Consider the following 22,293-nt stretch of genomic DNA (forward strand, 5'->3'; position numbering starts at 1 on the left):
GCATTGTCTCCCTTGAAAAAGAAAAAATAACCTCTACTGAGATTTCCTCCTCTTATTGGTCATAACATCAATGAGTATTCTTGGAAATTCCCTACACAGATAGAAAAGGGTGAGTGTTAGCTTAGTCTGTAGAAGACATTGAACTTGCTTTGGAAAAGGCAATGGGTGAGTTCATCATGCTACCCAAAAAGGTAGGATCTGCATCATCTCCCTGCTAACCAGTAAATGATAGCAGGAATGGGTTTCCACCCCAAAGGCATAGTTTTATATGAAAACTAAAATCTAGAGTAAATAAAGGGCAGAAAATAAGATTAGGAGTTGAGAAGCTGAGCGTCTCCGGCTGAGCCTCCAGAAGAAAGTCAGAATAATTGAGAGAAATCTTCAATTAAAACTCGCAGTTGAGAGCAGGGATGTAAAAGATTTTCAGGGAAAATGAAGACTAGGGATTGAATTACTTCTGTCACATCCCATTCTGGCTCACCAGGTGACATTTGGAAGTCCAGGCTGGCTTTTTCAGAGCAACACATATCTGATGGCTTTACATTAGGGCTTGTTAGGCTTTGAATTGAATGGAATGCTAAGCATGAAAGATTTTCTTTTTCTAGATTGTTCTTTGGCAACATGCATTTTTTTAAAGGATGAATTATGCAACAATATGATGCAATGATTCTGTGAGGTTGTCATTATATTGACCCTTAGGGAAAACTATTGGACAATATAAATAAGTCAATATAAAGAAGTCAAAATCAGATGCCCAAGGTATATATACACTAATTTTAACTTTAAGTAACATATAAGCATGCAAACAAGAACTTGAGGTATTAAGCAAAAATTAAAATTATACCTACGTCATTATGGTAATTCTATTAATTTGTACCATCTTTTAGATAGCAAAACACTTGAAGTTTTATATTAAAATGTTCATTTATGTGTATGGAATTCCATAATTTCTTTCAGTATCCACCGTTTACAGTTTTTTATTTGTGCTTTGTTTTGTTTCTATGTGTGTTTTCCCTAGGAGTGGAAATTCATCAATGCCAGTCTTCTCTACTGGAGGTGGACCATTTGTAAAACTAAACACAGCATCTAATGGCAGCTTAATACTAACACCAAGGTGGGTCCCAAAATCTGTTCTTGAATAAGTTGCACATAGACTGGAAAGAAGATAGATTTCGAAGCCAATCAGATTTTAATTCCACCACATACTAGCCACATAATCTTGGAAGTTCTTTATCTTTTTTATTCTTCAGGTAATCTCAAACAATCTCTAATTGATCCTATCTGATAACATTGCCTAACCCCCATAGAAATGGTAAGACAGTCAAACAAGATATTGTATATGTAATTGTTTAGCACACTGACAGCTATCCAGTAGGTTCCAATTGCATGTCCTTTTCATCCTTACTCTCAGATTCATAAACAAGTAAGTCCTATTGAAAGAAATTGTGAGCCCTAGCCAGTTTTGCTCAGTGGCTAGAGTGTGGGCCTGCTGAATGAAGGGTCTGGGGTTCAATTTCAGTCAAGGGCACATACCTCAGTTGCAGGCCCGATCCCTGGACCTGATTGGGGCATGTGAAGGAGGCAACCAATCGATGTGTCTCTCTCACATCCATGTTTCTCTCTCTCTGTCTCTCCCCTCCCTTCCACTCCCTCTAAAAATTAATGGAAAAATATCCTCCAGTGAGGATCCACAACAAAAAGAAAAAAAAAGAAAGAAATTGTGGGAGTTGGGATAAATTGGTCCAATGTGGATCAGGTTAAAAAGAGCAACACAAGTTAGCTATCATCAAAAGAGGAGAATGAGGAAAAAGTCATGGGAATCTTTTCTCTGTCTTAGCAAATAGAACCTGGATACAAAGTGAGGCAGTCCAGACTTCTAGTTGTGCCTACATATTCTCTTTTGCTCTTTAAAATTAGATTCACTTTTATAGCTTTTACTAATGTTTTACAAAGCAACGTTCTTTTCATATTCAAAGATCTGTTTTAGCTTAGATTATGTCATTTCCCCTGTCTGAGCATTAATGGTAATTTTTGTTGAAATTGACTTCTGAATCTCACAGTTCCATTAAAGGCCAGCTGTGGGTGGGAAGAAGTAACTGCAGGACGAAGCCATCACTACACACAGGGTTTAGGATGTCATCGTTGGTGCATTAGCTTGTTTAACAAACTTAATGGTGAAAAATGAAATTATAAAATTATTCAGCTATTCATGAAAAGGTACCGTTTCTGTGAGGTCAACCAGTAACAAACTGATAAAGGAGGATTTTTTGTACCCAAGGACTTTGCAGGGGCATGTTTTATATGAATGTTTGCTGGGCCTTGAGATTATCAGTCTCATGGGATGAAGCAAGCAGACTTCTAGATTTCCTTTCTATATGGCAGGTCTAAATTTACATTACTGTTATAGATCTTGAGCAGTCTGCACTTTGAGAATTTCTTTTATTTATATCTTATGGACATTTCAAATGATAAAAAGGGCAGAATATAAAAAACCAGTCATCTTACTTAGATGCATGTTTCAGAGAAAAACTAGGTTATTCTATGCATATCATTAAAATGCCAGTATCACCTTATTTTGATGTCCCTATTGTGTGTGGGTTTATGTTATTTGAAAGAGACACCATTTACACACATAGATACTTTAAACTTTCAAAACATCCATGAGCCAGAGAGGTCCTTAATCCCTTCCTTAATTAGCCATGTTATACTGGGTTAGTGAAAATTGAAAATACATACATTTATTCAGTTAGGTAGTTTATTTATGTATGTACTTATGTATTACATTTATTACCCTTTGAAAATTGGTGTTTTTGAAAACACCCTTGCATTAGTGATTGTGATTTAAAAAAAGAAAAGAGGAAAGGAAGAGAATATCAAAGAAGATCATTCTTCCAACTATGAAAATCTACCAATTATATCCCCATTTTTTTCTCCTATTGTGAGGCATATGCGAGATTCCGATACTACTTCCCACCACAGGGAAAGGCCACTCAATGAGATACCAGCCATCTGACCTGATATAATTGGAAATGTACAATCCATGCAGTTGCCAATACTGGACTTCCCCTTCTTCCAATTATTCAGATCACTTCTGTAGCAGTCCTCAAAGTCAAAGAAACTTTGACTTAATATATATCGATCGACACTGTGTTCTAAGCATGGTACTAGACACAGGATACACAGTGCTCATCAAACACTTTATTGAATGCCTATCATGTGACAGACACTGTGGTAGGAATATTGCAGAGGTTATTTCCAATCCATGTAAAAGCTATTACATAGGCAATATTGCTCCACTAGAAAGACGAGGCCACAGCAGCCTGGTGATGGTAACTGACTTGGACGAGTTCACAAGGCCTGCAGGCAACACAGAGACTCTAACCCAGCTCAGTCTGACTTCAAAGTGCTCTACTTTTTCTCTCTGCTGCACTATTTTCCAAAGTCCCCAAAGCAACAACTTGCTTTAAATAGCAGTTCTGGAAAGGAGAAGGGAAAGGAAAGGCTTTTCAATAACAAAACAAAAAAAGGGCCATGTTGCTGAGCATATATTGGGAGAGAAATGAGTTCCTGTTGTCAGTACAACAGATATAAACCCATCCATTTATATCACAGCATTGCTCCCACTGGGCTGAGAGAAAGACACAGGATAGTGGCATTGTCTTTCTTCCTATCCAGAGGGCTAACCTAGCTCTGACTCCGCTGCCAAAGGCCAGGACAGCAATTCTGTTTCTCTCCAGTCTCTCCAAATATACCTGGACAAAGAGAGTGGATTCAATGCTCATTCTGACCACAGGTTAAGCAACTACTCCTTTGACACTGCATGTGTGTGTGTGTGTGTGTGTGTGTGTGTATGTTTGTGCATGAAATTTTTGACTAGCCAAAATGCATGGAGAGAAAGTGTAAGGTTCAGTTTAAATTTTTGGTTAACTATTAAGTTAACTAGAAACGTTTCTGTGCTTACGAAAAATATAATTCATCAGTGTTATACATACCACAGAGCAATAAGCATTTTCCAATATCTAAGAATGATGAACTCGTTTGAATATGGATTTTCACTGATGAGTACAATAGATGCAGAAAGAGTTAGGATAAAACTTGACACATCTCAGAAATTGCAGCTCTCCCAACTACGAGTAGATAACAGAAGCGGAGTTAATTGAGGGTTCTTCTTTGTATAGTTCTGAATATGTTTTGATATATCTATATCTAGATGGATACACATGCATGCATATTGCTTATTAATAAAATATAAATATATTTCCTTATATTTGCATTGAAATTATCTTCTACTCTAAAGAATATGTCAGTCAGACCACATGAATGCATGTGGTTTCAAATTAACCTTATCAGGAATTTTCCAGAAACACTGATTTGCTTTGGCTGTATTTATGATCTCCTATGGTTCTTGGGTCTTATTTTATGTGTTTTTTGTTTTGTCCTAAAACTTCAAGACCTAAACAACATGAACAATAGATGTAGTTAAATATATAAATAGAAATCCTTAAAATGATTAAATATAATCATTAAAATGTGTGCATGTGTGTGTTTTAATGTGACTAATATCTGCAGTGGCTGCATCAGGAAATATGGGGCAAATGCTTTAATTCCTTGTATTAGACTGATCTCTAGTGGTTGGTAAGTATAACACATTTTAAAACAAATCTTTTGTCCTTTAAAATAGAATTCTTGGCTTTAAATAAAGTTTGTGTCCAAATATTTAAACAGGTAGTGAGTTTTTATTTTCTTAAGTGTATTTTTATTGATTTCAAAGAGGAAAGGAGAGGGAGAGAGAGATAGGAACATCGATGACGAGAGAGAACCATTCATTGGCTGCCTCCTGCACACCCCACACTGGGGATCGAGCCTGCAATCTGGGCATGTGACCTGACTGGGAATCAAACTGTGACCTCCTGGTTCATAGGTTGACACTCAACCACTGAGCCACACTGGCAGGGCAGGTAGTGCGCTTTTAAAATATTTATGAATGGACTTTATTTTGTGTTTTCTATGTATACGTTTACCTCTCTTGAAAGCAGGACCTGTGATTAATTCATTTTCAAATTCCCTGAATAAAGTTCACAGTCACACACAGTGTGAGGCACTGACTAGTTGTCTGATAGGAATATGCAGGCATATTCTGTCTTACAGAGGAATGAAATCCAAGGTTAGTTCAAGCAAACGAAGAACAGCTGTCATATATTGAGTGTTCATTGTGTTTAAGGCACAATAATACAAAATAACTTTTACTCTTGGAAAATCCCAATAAAGTAAGTGCATTGTCTCCATTTTATGGATAACAAAAGGAAGTCTCAGGGATATTGAGCAACTTACCCAAATCATGAACTGTAAATGGTAAAGGACGCAAACTCAGTTCCACTTGACTTTAAACTGAGGATTTTCTGCTTTGTATTTCAGCCTCCCCACATTTCATATAGGATACTTACATTTAAAAATTAATTGAACTAATAAAAGGACAACCTACACTATATTATGATTCAAAATGCATAATTTCTGAAATATAATTATTCTTCTATTGCAGTACACAGTGTTTACAGGACTCACTGATTCTGTTACAGTGTAACCATAAACGTAAGTAAATATGTTGTCATGTTTTCCTCCAAGCCTTCATTTAAAATTCTGAATACAGTTGGTGTGTCACCTGAAGTTAGTTTGTAGTGAACCACTCAATTTTCATGACCAGAGGAAAGCCATCAAAATACAATAGATGCTCTTTCTTTCATTATTTTAATAGCGTGTGGGGGAAAGATGGTGGCTCCTGAAGTCGGCCCAAAGATTGTTGGAGGAAATAATGCCAATGAAGGAGCCTGGCCCTGGCTCACTGCTCTCTCGTATAACGGCAAACTGCTCTGTGGTGCTTCTCTCGTCAGCAATGCCTGGCTGGTGACTGCAGCCCACTGCGTGTACGGGTGAGTGTGACAGTACAGTGTCTCTTCCCAAATGGGATGACCACAGCAGACACTGTGCATCCCACCTCATGTGGCCTCGCAAATCCATCTCATCAGGGAAATCTTCCCGCTGCTTATGACATTATAAACGTTCCAATCATTTTCCCATTATAATCATGTATAAAAGAAAGTCCCATTGAAAAATCATTCTTCATTATATATTTGCATCAAGTATTATGTTTCCTACATCCATGATAATTGAAAAGTAAGGATTTTAAAGGTATAAAATCAGTATTTAGTGTATAAATTGTACCGTTATCATTCAATTAGACCAATAGTTATTGTCAGCAAATTGTTAGTATCAAAAAAGCTCTCCAGTTACAAGTAAATTGTGCTCTAAAAATTCATGTGTGAGGGCTTAATTATGAATTAGTATAAAAATGTTTACTTAATTCTCAAGTCTGATCTATTTTGATGCTGCCCATAACTAAAAGTTAGAACTAATGTCAACCATATCTAATATATTTTTTCTTTTGTAACATGACAAAATACATGTTAATTCTAGAATTTATTCTCCATCTAGCAGCAGTCATTTCTAAAGCAATGCCACAGCATAACAGGGTGGGTAGAGGGGGTGGAGAGAACAGGAGGAGAAGATAAATATTCCTGAGCCCAATAACCTGTTAATTCTCATCTGCATAAAAGAAGTTAATCCCATTCTAACATTTGTGAATTAGGTCAGATAAAAATCTGGCTGCTTCATAGAAAACTCATAAACCCTGCCCTAGGGTGATTTCCTGACTCTTTTCCTAAATAGAAGAAAACTCCAGAAAATGCCCTTCCATGTGACTGTTACAACGAGCCTCTCCTAAGGGCATCTAGAATCTCTGAGGAAAACACCTATGTGCTCAGAACGGAAGATGCAACTGTAGTTAATTAAACTAAAAGACTGAACTCCCTATGAACACAAACATTGAAAGTTCTCAGATAGGTGGAAACAAATTGTCACACAGAAGGTTTTGAAAGTTGTTTGGGAGATAGGAAGGACCAGGGTGAATGAGTATTAAAGGGTTAACTCGCCTAAATACCCATTGTATAGAGTGCGGGTAAATGCAAATTCATAATCCTAAGAGCTTTGAAATGGGTACCTTCAGCCAGACCCCAGGTTGGCCAATTACTTGAGCCTCTAGGGAACTGTCCGTGGTACTGATCATCTACATCTAAAGCTCTGTGATTCTATGCGCTGAACTTTATAACTCGGTGACTAAACTACAGCCTCTCCCTTATCTAAAGCACAGCTTCTTGAGTTTGCTGCCTACTGATAAAGTACTAGAGGCCCAGTGCATGATTTAATCATGCACCTGGTGCACCAGCGGGCTGGCTGTCCGCGGGTGCCCCAGGCCTTCCAAAAGCCTCTGGCGCTGAGCAGACAGCCGGCCGGGTCCCCCGCTTTGGCCTTTGATCGCGGGGGACCCGGCCGGCTGTCCGCGGGTGCCCCAGGCCTTCCAAAAGCCTCCGGCGCTGCGGAGGCTTTCGAAAGGCCTTGCGCCGGAGCAGACAGCCGGCCGGGTCCCCCGCTTTGGCCTTGATCGCAGGGGAACCAGCCGGCTGTCCGCGGGTGCCCCAGGCCTTCCGAAAGCCTCCGGCAGCCATGGCACAGACGCTGAGCTCAGCGTCCTGCTGGCCCAATCAGCTACCCCGGCCACCCTGAGTCCCGCCCCCTGCGCCTCCTGCTGGCCCAATCGTGGGCGTAGCGGAGTGATGGTAATTTACATATTACCATTTTATTATGTAGGATGTTTTTATCTGTCTTCAACCAGAGCATAGCAAGCATCTATAGTGGTCAATTTTTCCATCCCCTTCTAAACATGATTTTAACTTTTACCTATACATATTATATGCCTTGGGCATGTCACAGATGTACAATCTATAGCCTAATTGTGTTACAAGTGAAAGTTATCTTTAGCGAAAGATTCAGTGTTTTCTGTTGCACAGGGGTAGATCTTAGTAAGTTAGCAATCTCCAGTATTAACCTAGGATTTGATAAATTCGTCTGTTTGAAGTTCTTGCAGAACATATGCTTTCTTAATGTCAACCAGGCTTGCAATTTTAGCAACATCTTTCAATTATTGACCTTACAGATATACTTTTTACAAGTCAGAGATGCCAATATTATATCTTTTTCAAACCATGAATATACAAAACGCAGTTTCATCTAATATAAACACATGTTCAGTCATATAGGACATAAAATGTCTTTTCACACAGTTTCAGTTTGAACACAAGCAAACAAAGGTAAGCTGTAACAGAACCATGATGAATTCCAGCTTATTCTCACCAAGCTTGCATCTTACCTCTCCTCGGTCACTCAGTGGCATTATTTCTTCTTTCTCCAGTTGATATGAGTTCCAGTTTCTTGCTTTTTACTTCATGCCTCTAACCAAGCAAGGAACTTTCTGCTATGATTTTAGATATTTGGAAAAGATATTTGAGTATGCCTATTTGCCTTTTAAAAATTCTAACTGTGCAGTAAAAGGCTTAATTTTCTAATATGTGAATGGAAGAACCCAAATCAAGCAACTTACTAAAAACATACTACACAAATGACTTGCCCTCAATGTAAATCTGTTCCAAGTGTTTTAGCCTGCAGGCAGTTAAATGGTTTCGATGGACAGCTCTTCTCTGTCTACATTCTTATGGTCCCCACTCTGATTCCCATCCAGCCTCAGTGTTCCTGGATGACCCTAAATATCCCTGTGTTCATTGTTCCTCTGTCATTGACATGTCTTGTTTTTCAACCTTAAAAGAGATATTTGGAAAATATGGCCCAATTTTTCTGTGGTTTAAAGGCAAGGTTGACCTCAAACCAGAAGACAAGATTTTGATCCTACCTATGCTACTAATCTCATGCAACTTAGTATCTCTGCATGCCAATATCCTCATCCAGAGGGTGTTTATAAGATATCTACCTTCTTAAGTGATTTTCAGGAAAAATTAAGATTGCATACTGTGAATATAAATGTGCTGCTGTTTCTACACCTGAAAGGTCCATAAAAAAGGAGTTTAAGTCTTGCCCCAGAAACACTAGCATATTTATTTTACAAATGTTTTATATTGATTTTCAAAATATGCACAAAATTGCAAGTATTAGTATGTAGAACTCTTTTATAACTTGACCCTGATTTACTAATTGTTTAAATTTTATGTTCTAAAATCTTTCTCATTCTTTCTGTCCAACCTGGAGAAATTCTTTCTCAACCATTTGATAGCAGGTTACACATTGTGTTCCTTTACCATTAAATATGTACACATATTTTTACTAAAAACAAGGATATTTTCTTATATAATCACAGATCATGGAAATTTAACATCCACAAAAAACAATGATCCAATCTACAGTATGAATTCATTTTTGTCAATTGTTCCACATATGCCTTTTAGGACATTTTTTGGTTTGTTTGGGATTTAGCCAAGCAAGAATCAATCCAGGGTAAGACACAGAGTTAGTTTCTATGCTTCTTTGGTCTTCTTTAATCTGAAATAACCTTTCTATCTTCTGTCTTTCTTAGCCCTTCTAGCTTTATTATCTGTGATTATATATGTATTTTTAAAGTAAGCAAATTATTTTGTAGAAATGCTTTCTACATATTTTGTCTTCAGAAATAATCACATAGAAATTTAGAGAAATGTAGGTATTTTATTTGATACAGATTTAAATCAATAATAAAATAATGCAGTTCAGGGAAAAAAAGTACCTAACCTCCCAAATTCTTATCTTTTGTAAGTACTATACCCTATGTGATAGCTATACATATAAATGTAAATGATATGAGAGAGCTTGTAGCTAACACAAAGTTTAGTAGTCACTATTTCCTCTCATTATTTTAGGCTTTGAGTAGAAAACCAATGCATGAACCATAAACTGTGAAGATCAAACCTACATGCTTCAAGCTACTGGTCTAATTAAATACAATCTACAACAACATTAAACTGACACATTCTTAGTGATTTCCAAAATTGTTATTGTGTTACATAGAAAATAGCCTGTTTTTCATGTTTTTATTCCTCCTGCATGTGTAAGTAGCATTATGGGAAGGAAATATCTCTCCAACGTGTATCATTTATATTTCTCTCACAAGTCATTCCACAAGTCTATGTCTATGTAATTACCTTATCCCCACCCCCAACAAGTACAACACCACATTAAACTAGACATTTGTAACTATTAAGAATTAAATGACTAATTCTGCAATCATTGCAGTTATTGAATTTTTACTTTATTGTGAATATGACTTAATTCCAGCTGCTCACTGGTAATTTCTTGGGAGTGAAAATGTTGCAGGGCAATAGTACAGTTAAAGTTCCTTGCACACTTTCACTTAAAATATACTCTTTAACTCAATATGTCCTATAACACAAATGTTATTTGTTACCAATGCTTTATTAATGGCCAACATTGTATATGGAACATGATTCATGTTCATTGTAGGTGGAAATTACTCATTTATGTTAGTTTATAAGTTTTACTGTTTACCTTACCCTGTCTGTATGAATTCAATGACACCCCAAATGGGAGAATGTTCCCAAACCTCCTGCCATTACTACAATAGCTGCTGTGGTTGTCTGAAGAAACCCTGGACCAAGATGCCATTTCCCCAGTGGAATGTGCTCTAAAGCAGTCATATCTGGTCATACATTAGCATAAACTTGGAGAGTTCATTTCAAAATTCGTTTAAAATTAAAATACCAGATGCAGACTCATTAAATCAAAGGTAGAGAAGAAAGGGAGAGCAGGTATCAATGTTATTCTAGGTCCGTGGTCGGCAAACCGCGGCTCGTGAGCCACATGCGGCTCTTTGGCCCCTTGAGTGTGGCTCTTCCACAAAATACCATGACCTGGATGAGTCTGTTTTGAAGAAGTGGCATTAGAAGAAGTTTAAGTTTAAAAAATCGGCTCTCAAAAGAAATTTCAATCGTTGTACTATTGATATTTGGCTCTGTTGACTAATGAGTTTGCCTACCACTGATTTAGGTGATTCTAATGTGAAACCAAAGTTGAGAGCCACCGTCTAGAACTTTAGGAGAAGTGATTGAGAGAGTTTAGCAGTAATTAAGGCTTGTTCTGTGATCTGGTAAGAAAAATAAAAAGTAAAGGAATATTTTTAAGGAATAATTCTTTGGAGAAAATCAAGAACATTTTAGGATGGGAGCACATAGTTCTGAAATATCTTTAATGAAGATCTCTAGAAAGATGGGGAGTTTCTTATACCTCTTTATTATAATCTTCAGGAGAAATTTAGAGCCATCCAAGTGGAAAGCAATCCTAGGCCTGCATACGACATCGAATCTGACTTCTCCTCAAGTAGTGACCCGGTTGATAGATCAAATTATCATAAACCCACATTACAATAAACGGAGCAAGGACAGTGACATCGCCATGATGCACCTTGAATTTAAAGTGAATTACACAGGTAAAAGACATCACTTTCAGTCATCTCATCTGCCCAAATTAATTCAAAATTAGATTTGAAATATTTTTATCAGCACCAATGCATTAATAGTCCATAAAAGTTGAATAATCTGTTATAAAAAATTATTATAATTCAAATGGAATTATAGAATGAAAGACAAACATATTAAGTTACCTTCTGGAGCTATTTAAATCCAACTTTTAGAGAGTTGACCACTAGAATTAACTCTCACAGCCCTCTATAAATTCAAAGCAGCAGTCCAGAAAAAAAGTAGGCCATGTTCCAATACATGTCTTCTCTATTTCTCATGTAAAAGAAAGGCGGGTCCATCTGCCACAAAAGCCAGAGTAGGGCAAACTGGGAAAAGAGTGTATGTTCTAAAAGCAAAGTGAGTAAGAATTGTTATCCATAGAATAAAAATTTTTAATGTATTTTTATGGATTTTAGAGAGGAAGGGAGAGGGAGAGAGAGATAGAAACATCAATGATGAGAGAGAATCCTTGATTGGCTGCCTCCTGCACACCCCACAATGGGTATCAAGCAGGCAACCCAGGCATGTGCCCTGACTGGGAATCAAACCCAGACCTTCAGGTTCATAGGTTGATGCTCAACCACTGAGAAATGCCGGCCAGGACATAGAATAAAAATTTTAAAGGTGATTCAATATTAACAAAGTGGCAGATGAAGGACTTTCTCTGAATACCTAGGTCATGTACAAGAAATCACCTGAGGAGTGAGCTTTATCTTGAAGGGCTCTACTCAACTCCAACCTTTACTCTGAAGACCTTTCCCACCCCAGTTAAGGGGGAATGCTGCTATCTCCTTGCTCTTATGGAATTTGGCCTCCACTTGTAGTGCAGCACTTATCAAAGCAGGCGGTGACTGCGGTTAGTTCTATGGCCCTGTCCTTGAGAGTAAGCCCAGTATCTTACTCATTTTTGTGTCCGCCCTGGGAAGGAGAAGCTTTAATAAATGTCAGGTGGCTTGTAAATTGTTGGAGAAGGGCTTTAAAAGCCAGTGACAAATGCTAATGCTTCCATAAGTGCCCAGTAAAACAATTGCCTAAAAGGTTTTTTAATGTGAGATATGTGTGTGTGTCGGGGGGGGGGGGGGGGGGGAGAGAATAAAAAATAAATAAATAAACTCAGAACATTTGCCCAAATTTCTCTTAATTGACCCTGAAAAAACAGCCTTACCAGGATTTTCACAGAACTGGCACTACTTCCTTTTAAGTACCATAATTATTTAAAAATCAAATACAAAATATTAATTCCTGAAGTACAACATTATTTACATCATGAAAGAGTAATTAGGAGGCAATGTAGAGCATCCTAAAAGGCTACCAGGGGTACCTATCTATTGTCCAAAAATTACTGCTCCAAAATGTTTCTTCCCCCAAAGATGGATGTCTACAAAACGTCCAGGCTATCTAAAACAAAAGTACAAGTTGTTCTAGATGAAATGTTTATAATGTTTGATTTTTAAAACATCATTGGAAATTCATGTGCATCTATTCTAGCTCTTGTTTCACTTTGGTTTGTTTTCAGATTATATACAACCTATTTGCTTACCAGAAGAAAATCAAGTTTTCCTTCCAGGAAGAATTTGTTCTATTGCTGGCTGGGGGAGGATTGTTCATAATGGTAAATTATCAGACCCATAAAAAAAGCAAATGGGTCTTTCTTACTAGAAAAAAAAAGTATGCTATTGCACTATCCTGTGACTATTTTCAACATTTTGTGCAACTCTTTTGCTATAACAATTTTATGTGATATCCTTTAAAAGCAGTGTCACGCTTATATTCATATACTGAATATTTGTGTAGTTATGAATTTTTCCAAATTGTAGAGCATATTATAAAACTATAATCCTTATTGGAGGAGAATTCAAGCATTCCCCAAACTCAATCTCTACTTTTTCTATTATAAACACTGATTAAGAGAAAAGATACATCTATTTAAATGAATATAACCAAACGTTTCAAAAATATATTTTTGTAAAGCTCAGGGATGAAGTTTCATCAAAAGCCAAATTATTAGCTGTCACATTTCCCAAATCAATAAAACTATCTTATCATCTAAAGGTCTCACAGTCACATTTTCTAAAATGAGAAAGAAATCCCTTCTAGCTTCAAAAGCCGGTTCTGCCTACTGGCAAGAAAACTCAGATACAGCACACACTGAATACTATAAATTGTTACACCATTGACTCACTAGCATTATTGAGTAGCATGTTTTCCAAACACAGAAACGGTGCATATTAATAATAACCAAACATGATTTTTTTAAAAACATTCCAGTACTTTATGTTCTCTAAGTAACTTCAGGTCTCATTGGCATCTGAATTTCTCACAGGAGTTACTCCATCAAGGACGAGTTTTGACTGCTCGTTAATAGTTAAACAAAAAGGAAAGCACTAACGTCTGAAGGGAGAACCTGGCCCCTGGAGTCACAACAGATCATAGATCATAGCTATGATATTTACATCCTTATTGTATTCAGATGTATTTAAATCTTGTGGAGATGAGTAGGTCCTAGAAGCAAAGCATTCACAGCCAAAATATCCTTACTTCTTGTAAAACAAAGCATAAAGTTTAAGTCAGACCCCTTCCTGATAATTCCGATAAAGGTTCTCCACTACAATTTCATTACGTTGCTGGAAATACCTCATGTCTACTGTCCATAAAACCTATTGAAGTCAAAGACGGTATATTCTTTTATTTCCTCCACTTGAAAAATGTCATGATTTATTGAATTTGAAATCTAAAGAGCAAAAATGACTTCTACATAGATATTTTCTCTATCAGACTTAAAATTATAAGACATTTTTTATGACCACAATGTAGACTCTTCAAAACAAATTATCCAATAATGAATAAATTTAAGACTCTATTCCATAGGAATTGGGTTGTGTGTTGTTGTTTTTTTCAGAGCTGAATCACATTGTTACTAAAGATATGCATTTAATTGACTTAAAAAAGGTCTCTCAGAGTGGTATGGAGCCAAGAAAAAATCTGTATCTGAGGTCAATTTCATTTAGAAATAAATAGATCATATTTAAATAATGCCTGGGTGATGGAAATGGGGGTGAATTTTTAAAGCTCTGTCTTATGGTTTCCAGCTACTTCGTTTTATAAAATCTCCCCCTTTTGAGTATTTGACACTGAGTAATTTTGCTAGAAAAACCATGAACATATTGTTTACCAAGAAGAAATGAAGTTATATTTGTTGATTGAATTAAAGCAATTAGTAAACTTGAAATAAATTTACTGACTTTATTTGTGTGGCAATTCATATTGATAAATACATATCAAATATAAGAACACTGTTCAAATTTTCCTTTACCAAAGAGTTTTATCATATAACCAACCAATTTTTATTCCTTGACAAGCAACAAAATGGGCTTTGATTTTTATTATAAAATCAAATTGATCTTTACAGTATGGATGGCAGTGAGATGCTGAATTTTCTTCTGCATCTTAACCTCTCCAATCCACATTCTTAACTTAAAGCTCCTGGTTAAACTTGAGAAGTCAACTAAGGATGTGCTGCTGGAGTCACTCCACCAGCTGGAAATAGCCATTTGTACGCATCTTCTCCCAACTTCATGTTCACTGTCATGCTGGTACCTTGATTTGGCCATGGTTGTAGTCTTTATACCGGGCAGATGGGCAGGCAATATACATTGGCTTTTTCCCCTTGAAAACCAGTGATTAACCATTTACTAACACACCACTGAGTTATACCTATGTTGCTTTGCACCTAAATTACACACACACACACACACACACACACACACACACACACACACACACAGTTTCCTGCCTTTTTAGCTGGAAATGAGGTCACGTACATTTTGCAACAACACTGGCTGTCAACTTTCTTCTTCTCTTGAGGAGCCAAATAGAATTGCTAATTATTAGAAAGTGCTTATCATGGAGTTTTTTCTGGGCCACTAGATACCTGCTTCATTTCCCTCCTGGGATTAGCATTTCAGTAAACAGAGGTTCATGTTCCCAGTAGATGAGTCATTTTGTAAAAGCCATGGAATTACACTCCGTCACAAAACGCCTCCTTTCTCTTCACCTGCACATGGTGACAAGCTGAATGCCCTTAGATGGGGCACAGTGCATCTGAGCTGTATCTCCTGTCCCGGGTGCACCTGCTCAGTCACACAGCAGCACAAGGAGCTGAATGCCATTATAAGGGAGTACTTCTTCAGGTGCCCAATCAAAAGCTCTTCTGGGTTTCAGAGCCATTGCTAATTTCCATGAATGAAACTCTTTGTGTGGGTGGGTGGGTCCCTCCCCCTCCACCATTGAGCAACACTATAACTGTTTAAAATTACTGAACATGCCTAAGGACTGTCCACTTTCCTGCTAGCCCTTGGGAACCAAAGAAGTGCTTTTCATCCATTTGCAAAACCCACAGATGGGCTTTATTATGTGCTTTGAAGCACAAGGTTAAGCATTCAGTTCCATTATATACACACAGTGCTAGATAAAGAGAGTGAACTGTTGAAATAAATAAGACTGATGGTGCCTCATTCACTGATGCCTGTTGATCACTTCTGACTGGCTGCCTGCATTCTCCGTCTTGAACAGGTCCTACTGCAGACATATTGCAAGAAGCTGAGGTTCCTCTCATATCAAATGAGAAATGCCAACAACAGATGCCAGAATACAGCATCACGGAAAACATGGTGTGTGCAGGCTATGAAGAAGGGGGGATAGATTCTTGTCAGGTAAACCTATCAAACTGCTCAACTTACATTTCCAGAAAGCAATGCTATATAATGATTTTATTGTTTAACCATGATTCAGAAGTCAAGAAATCGTCAGGGCCTTAACTTCATTTATTTTTTTCTGCAAAACTGTGACTTTTGGCTTTTATTTGTGGATTATTAACATAGTTCTCCTGGGTGGACTTGAACATTAGAAACAAAATTAGTGTTTACCAACAAGGTTTATAAAGCAAACTAGAGGCCCGGTGCACAAATTTGTGGGGTCCCTCAGCCTGGCTGGCAGTTGAGGCTTATCTGGGGGCTGGCCGGCCAGGGAGAGGGGCAGAGGGAGTTTGGCCGGCCAAGCAGGGGGAGGGAAAGGGGCTGCAAGAGGTTGACTGTGGGAGCGCACTGACCACCAGGGGGCAGCTCCTGCATTGAGCATCTGCCCCCTGGTGGTCAGTGCGTGTCATAGTGACTAGTCGACTGGTTATTCCAGTTGTTCAGTCATAATGGTTGCTTAGGCTTTTATATATATACCAGAGGCCCGATGCACGAAATTTGTGCAAGAGTAGGCTTTCCTTCCCCTGGCTGCCAGAACCAGCATTCCTCTGGCACCTGGGACCCGAGCTTTCCTCGCAGCCCTGGCTTCATCAGGAAGGTCATCCGGAAGGATGTCCGGTCTAATTAGCATATTATGCTTTTATTATTATAGGCTAGAGGCCTGGTGCACTCAGAAATATTAACAGTTCTATTATGAGACTTTGTAAGTAGATATTCTGGCATGATTTCTGTACTTGAAAATTAATAAAATATTAATGCATTGACATCTACTGGATTAGATTAAACCTGATAGCAGTACTGAGCAAGCACATAACTCACAAATGCAGAAGCAGCAATTTATACTGTGGGAAAATGGTTTCACTTGTTAAAGTGTGAACAATATGTTTATATATTAACACATAAATGTCATAATAATTTGACTTGATACCAAACTTTTAACAGACACTTAAGCAGATGAATCCATATTTATATCCTCCAGTTAAATCAATGTCTCAAGTCATGTAAACTAAACTTTCAGCTTAGTTCTACATTTATTCTGCTTTGCTGAACACTGGCAAATTCAACACAAATAGGTTAGCTTCATATTTATTAAAATTTATCTCTGGATCTTATGCTTTCCTTTTAAAATGAAAAGTGTGTTAAAGGTAAGATATATTGCCACTTAGAGGGAAATTTATAGAATTATTGTTCAGGAGGGAAATCAGCTGTACAACTTCAATTTCCGTTAATGGGGGTTATGTGGCAGACACCTCATGCACGAGAGAGAAAGTATGACTGCCGATGCTATTGATGTTAGAGTTACATTAAGCCAGTAATGCATGCCAGATCTCTGAAATCTTCTATTTGGCTCTGATTGCTAATGTCTAAGCATGTTATTCATTAGCAAGTAAGAAAGCCCCCAAACAAGGCAGGACCTTGTATAATATAACGTTATCATGACTGAGTACTCAGTAGTCTAGAGAGTCATGTGATTTTCTCTGTTCTACTTAATACTATGTTATGCAAGGGGATTGACTGATTAAATAGGAATACATTATTTAAAATTATGAACATGTTATTATTGACTCATCACTTGACTAAGTTCTTTGAAGCATTCTTTTTCCCCTATAGAGTCAAAGATTTTGCCTTATTAGTCATCCACATGTTCTCAAATATCTTTTGGCTTGCCAAAGGCTTACATTGTGAGGTGCTTGTCTGGATTTTAAGCCACCACGAATGGCTGTAGAATGTTTTCTCTACAGAAACCCAAGTGAATGACACTGAGCAAACTTGCTTTGCTCCCCATTCCGAGCCTTGTTCTAGAGCAGGGGGTTGCTAAGTGTGGCCTCCAATCCAGCAGAGCAGCATTTCCTGAGAAGGTGTGATCAATGCTAATTCTCAGGCCCCACCATAGACCTGCTGCATAAAAAACTCTAAGGTGTGTTTTCCCCATGTTATCAGATGATTCTGATGTGCATTAAAGTTAAAGAACAACTACTCTAAATAAAGATGGCCATCCACCTTTACATTCAGATAGCCAAAGAAAGGTGGTGATTTTTTTCTTTTCTTTTTCTTTTTTTTTTATTGTCTAAAGTTTTACATATGTCTTCTTTTTCCCCAATTGACTCCCCGCCCCATCACAGCCATTCCCACCCTGGGCAAGCCCCCACCGCCCCAGTGTCTGTGTCCATTGGTTTTGCTAATATGCATGCATACAAGTCCTTTGGTTGCTCTCTAACATTCCCCCCACCACCACCCATTTGTCTCTGGATTTTTTCTTTTCTTTGTAAATATAGCATTTAAGTGGAAACATAAATGTTAGGCTAATAACTTATGTACTGGACATTCACTCATATTTTTGAAGTGCTTACACATCTCTTGAGATGGTGGGGGAAGGAACTATCTTCATTGAACACATCAGAAAATTAAGACCAGGAGAGGTGATATAACTGAACTGAAATGAGTTAGAAGACTAGAGGCCCGGTGCACACAATTTGCGCACTAAGGGGGTGTCCCTCAGCCCGGCCTGCGCCCTCTCCCAGTCTGGGAGCCCTTGGGGGATATCCAACTGACGGCTGGCACTCAGACATCCTTAGCGCTGCCGTGGAGGCAGGAGAGGCTCGCCAGCTATGAGCCCGGCTCAGGCCTTCTGGCTGAGCAGTGCTCCCCCTGTGGGAGTGCACTGACCACCAGGGGGCAACTCCTGCATTGAGCGTCTGCCCCCTGGTGGTCAGTGCTCATCACAGTGATCGGTCGTTCCCACCGTTTGGTTGATTTGCATAGTAGCCTTTTATTATATAGGATGGGAAGGGACAGAAGTAGATATCAGTCTCTCAACCAGACAGACCACCCAGCAGTCTGGCACCAAGCCTGCTGGTGGATCCTTTGAGTAACTGCAGCTGACCCAGTATGACCTGGGTAACTTAAAATCCTTGTTCGTGCAATCAGTATCTGGTTTCTGCTGTCTATGTACAAAATTAAATTATTTTAGAAAACAAGAAGAAAACCCAACGACTCTTTTTTTTAAAATATCAAAACAGTTGAGGCTTATTTTTAATAATTTCTAGTCATATATTGAGTCTATATTTATTCCTACCTTGGACTGATAGTTTTCCATAAATATTTCTGAGCCCCTATTATGGACTTAATGTGCTTAAAGGCTTAAGATGCAAAAATGAAAACTAAAGACCCTGTTTTCAAACAGTTTACCCACATTTGTTACACCTAGAATAGAGGTAACCTATGTTTGCCAATGCATTTATGCCCCTCTGCACTCAAGAGAGAAAAGGTGCTTTTATAGACCACATTTTTTCCCTTAAATATAAGGCCCAAAGATAGTAACAACAAGCCTGGATTGAAATAATCTATTGTTATCAGTGATTTCAAACAAAATACACAGGCTTTAAATTCCTATTTAAATATATAAAAAGGCAGATTAATTTAAACTTTTTTACACAATTAACATGAAAAAATACTTGTCAATTTTGTCATTAATGCTACTATATGCTTACATTATGTTCATTTGCATTACACATGTGCAAATAAAATCTATGAGATTAACTCTACTAGGATCTGTTATAATTAATGCTTATAAAAATTAAAAACACTTCATCGATTGAAATCTAAGATGAAAACATGTGCACCTATCACTAGAAATTACATCATAGATTTACCTCTTTCTGTTGAAACATTAAGTTTTTTTTCAAATCTGATTGTGTTTGTCTAATGCTGAAAAGTTAATGCTACTCAAGAAAACAAAAATCAACTTTATGTGTGAGTTTTTAGTTATTGTAAAGCATATAATGCAGAATAATTCTTTTCCGCAGATCCCTTCATAATACTTAGAACATAGCTCCTTTAATTATGCAAATCAATTAAGCAATATAAGTTGCATATATTTATATCAATTGACAACACACAATTTTCTTTTGTAATTTATTATTTAGGGGGATTCAGGAGGACCATTAATGTGCCAAGAAAACAACAGATGGCTCCTGGCTGGTGTGACATCATTCGGAAAGGAGTGTGCGCTGCCTAATCGCCCAGGGGTGTATGCCCGGGGCCCGAGGTTCACAGAATGGATACAAAGTTTTCTCCATTAGAATAGTTCCTAAACCAAACACAAAAGTCAGGCACTTTTCCCATTCTACTCTAAAAAGTTTGGAAATTTAGAATTTTGTAAAATATAGTTCTAAAAGTCATTATTCTTATCTATGCCACTGAAATGCTGGGGGGAAGGAAACAAAAAAAAAACTAAATCTTTACAATACTAAGTAACTTTTAAATAATACATTTTGGTTTTTATTGTGAACAGCTATTCTTTCACAGATATAATTCCCTTTGTTCTTAATCATTATTTTTATCATATTCTCCTATTTAAAGAAAAATTAAAAAAAGAAGTGAAATGGACTGTTTTGCACAAGATCTGTTACTGTTCAAAATAAACTGCTGGGAATTACCTACTTTCAGTTAAACTGCTATTATCAAAAACTCAATAGTCTTCCTATGTTTCTATCCAAACACATTTCCAATTCATCTTGAGCATATTCTTAATGGTTCCCCTACTCATAAAAAGTATGTATTCTATGCTCATGTCAGAGACCTGGACTAAGTTGATTGAACATTCCCCCCAAATAAGCTAATTAAACAGCAAACAAGCACAAGTCTATATATTGCCCTATCAAAATAAAAGGTAAATTCACTGATATTGTAGTTTTTTATTGGATCATTTATTACCTGAATTATATTCATACTGTCCATTTCTTACAAGCTGGTATTTTTTTTAACTTTCAAAAATAAGTATACATATTTAAGAAATGCAACTAGTAAAAATTTATTTTTCCCGATTTATGTGTGTTACAGTGGATGTTTCTAACATGTGCAACATTTATTTAAACACAGCTGAATCGCCCATTAGAAGACCAAAAATGTGGAATAAATGAATTTGTTTCACTGCTTTAATCTCTTGGATCATTTCCAGAGTAAGTGCCAACTTCAATTTCGCATGCCACACAAAATATAGTGACTCCTTTGGGAAGACAAAATTCCTACCTACTTAATACAAACACATGCACACACATACACACACATTCTTGCATGGGTCTATATGGTCCAAAGGAATAGAGGAGAGAATAAGGTTTATAGAAACTGAAAGATGGGGTCAATCAGCACAGACTGGCCTTATAGAAGAAATGAAAATTGGGGTACACCTAAAAGGAATGATCATTATTGAAGTACTGAAGAGGGACTCGCAACCACTGGTGAGCAATTGTAGAATTTATTTTGAGGACAGAAAGCCAGAGTCCCTGAAGACACTATTCAAGACCTTTTCAATGATCTGTTCCTGATCGTTAGGAAGGATGGAACAGTAGGGGTAGGGTGTGCTCTTTGATTTTACTACCTGAATATTATTCCAGAATTCACCTGCATTTCAAAACACACATTAAGAACTATGCTCTGAAAACAAACAAACATCCACACCATGTAGTCCTTTTGTATTTTTCAGAGGTCAGCTGCAATGTTAAAAAACCCTTAGGACAGTCTCTTGACCATCTTCTAATAAGTGCAAAGTTCATTTCCAGAGTAAGTGTCCCACCCCTGGTAACGTGTGAGTTTAGTGATGAATGCCAGAAGAGTTATCCAGGCCTGGATCAAGATGAAGGCACAACAAGGCCCTTCCCCACGGCTCTGCCTCTCCTGCGTGCAGCTGTTGTAGTCATGGGAGTAGGAAATAGTGAGGAAAGTCTAGTCTCCTCCCATCGAGTCTTCAAGAAAGGAAGACATGCACGGTGGGAGCTTGGTGAGAGGAGCAGATCCCAGCAGCTGGTCTTCGTTCTGCCCAGAAAGATGGGCGGCCAAGAAAAGAAAGGGGAGTGCTCAACATAGGCCGATCTAAGCCTAGCATGCAGCTTCCCATTCCCTCAGTCTCTGGGCAGCTGAAGAGGGGCCAATGCCCACTAATTTCTATTTTGCCTTTTAGTTTTGTCAACCAACTCTCATTGTGAACTGCCTTAGTGAGATCTCTTGATTAACGGAAAAGGACTGGCTGGAAAAAGCTGAGGTTTAAAACACTCTATAACCACCACTTTCATTTTCACCACCCTTAAACAGTAATTTGTTCACATCTTCATGCACTGATGCACACATAGGTG

The 22,293-nt window shown here is 37.7% G+C and overlaps 1 protein-coding gene across 3 annotated transcripts in view; it reads left to right on the forward strand.

Moving 5' to 3' along the window:
• Positions 1-20,244, forward strand: part of TMPRSS15 (transmembrane serine protease 15) — a gene marked incomplete at both ends in the record, with an annotated part of 111,096 nt that extends 90,852 nt beyond the window's left edge. For all 3 annotated transcript variants that reach the window (XM_079767362.1, XM_079767363.1, XM_079767364.1), the window contains 7 exons: positions 1,019-1,114; positions 5,540-5,589; positions 5,753-5,927; positions 11,196-11,377; positions 12,925-13,020; positions 15,981-16,120; positions 20,089-20,244. In XM_079767362.1, the coding sequence (XP_079623488.1) occupies positions 1,019-1,114; positions 5,540-5,589; positions 5,753-5,927; positions 11,196-11,377; positions 12,925-13,020; positions 15,981-16,120; positions 20,089-20,244 (895 nt within the window). The remainder of the gene's footprint in view (positions 1-1,018; positions 1,115-5,539; positions 5,590-5,752; positions 5,928-11,195; positions 11,378-12,924; positions 13,021-15,980; positions 16,121-20,088) is intronic.
• Positions 20,245-22,293: the final 2,049 nt, after the last annotated feature.

This window comes from Cnephaeus nilssonii, assembly GCF_951640355.1.
Source record: "Cnephaeus nilssonii genome assembly, chromosome: 3".
NCBI classification, from domain to species: Eukaryota; Metazoa; Chordata; class Mammalia; order Chiroptera; family Vespertilionidae; genus Cnephaeus; species Cnephaeus nilssonii.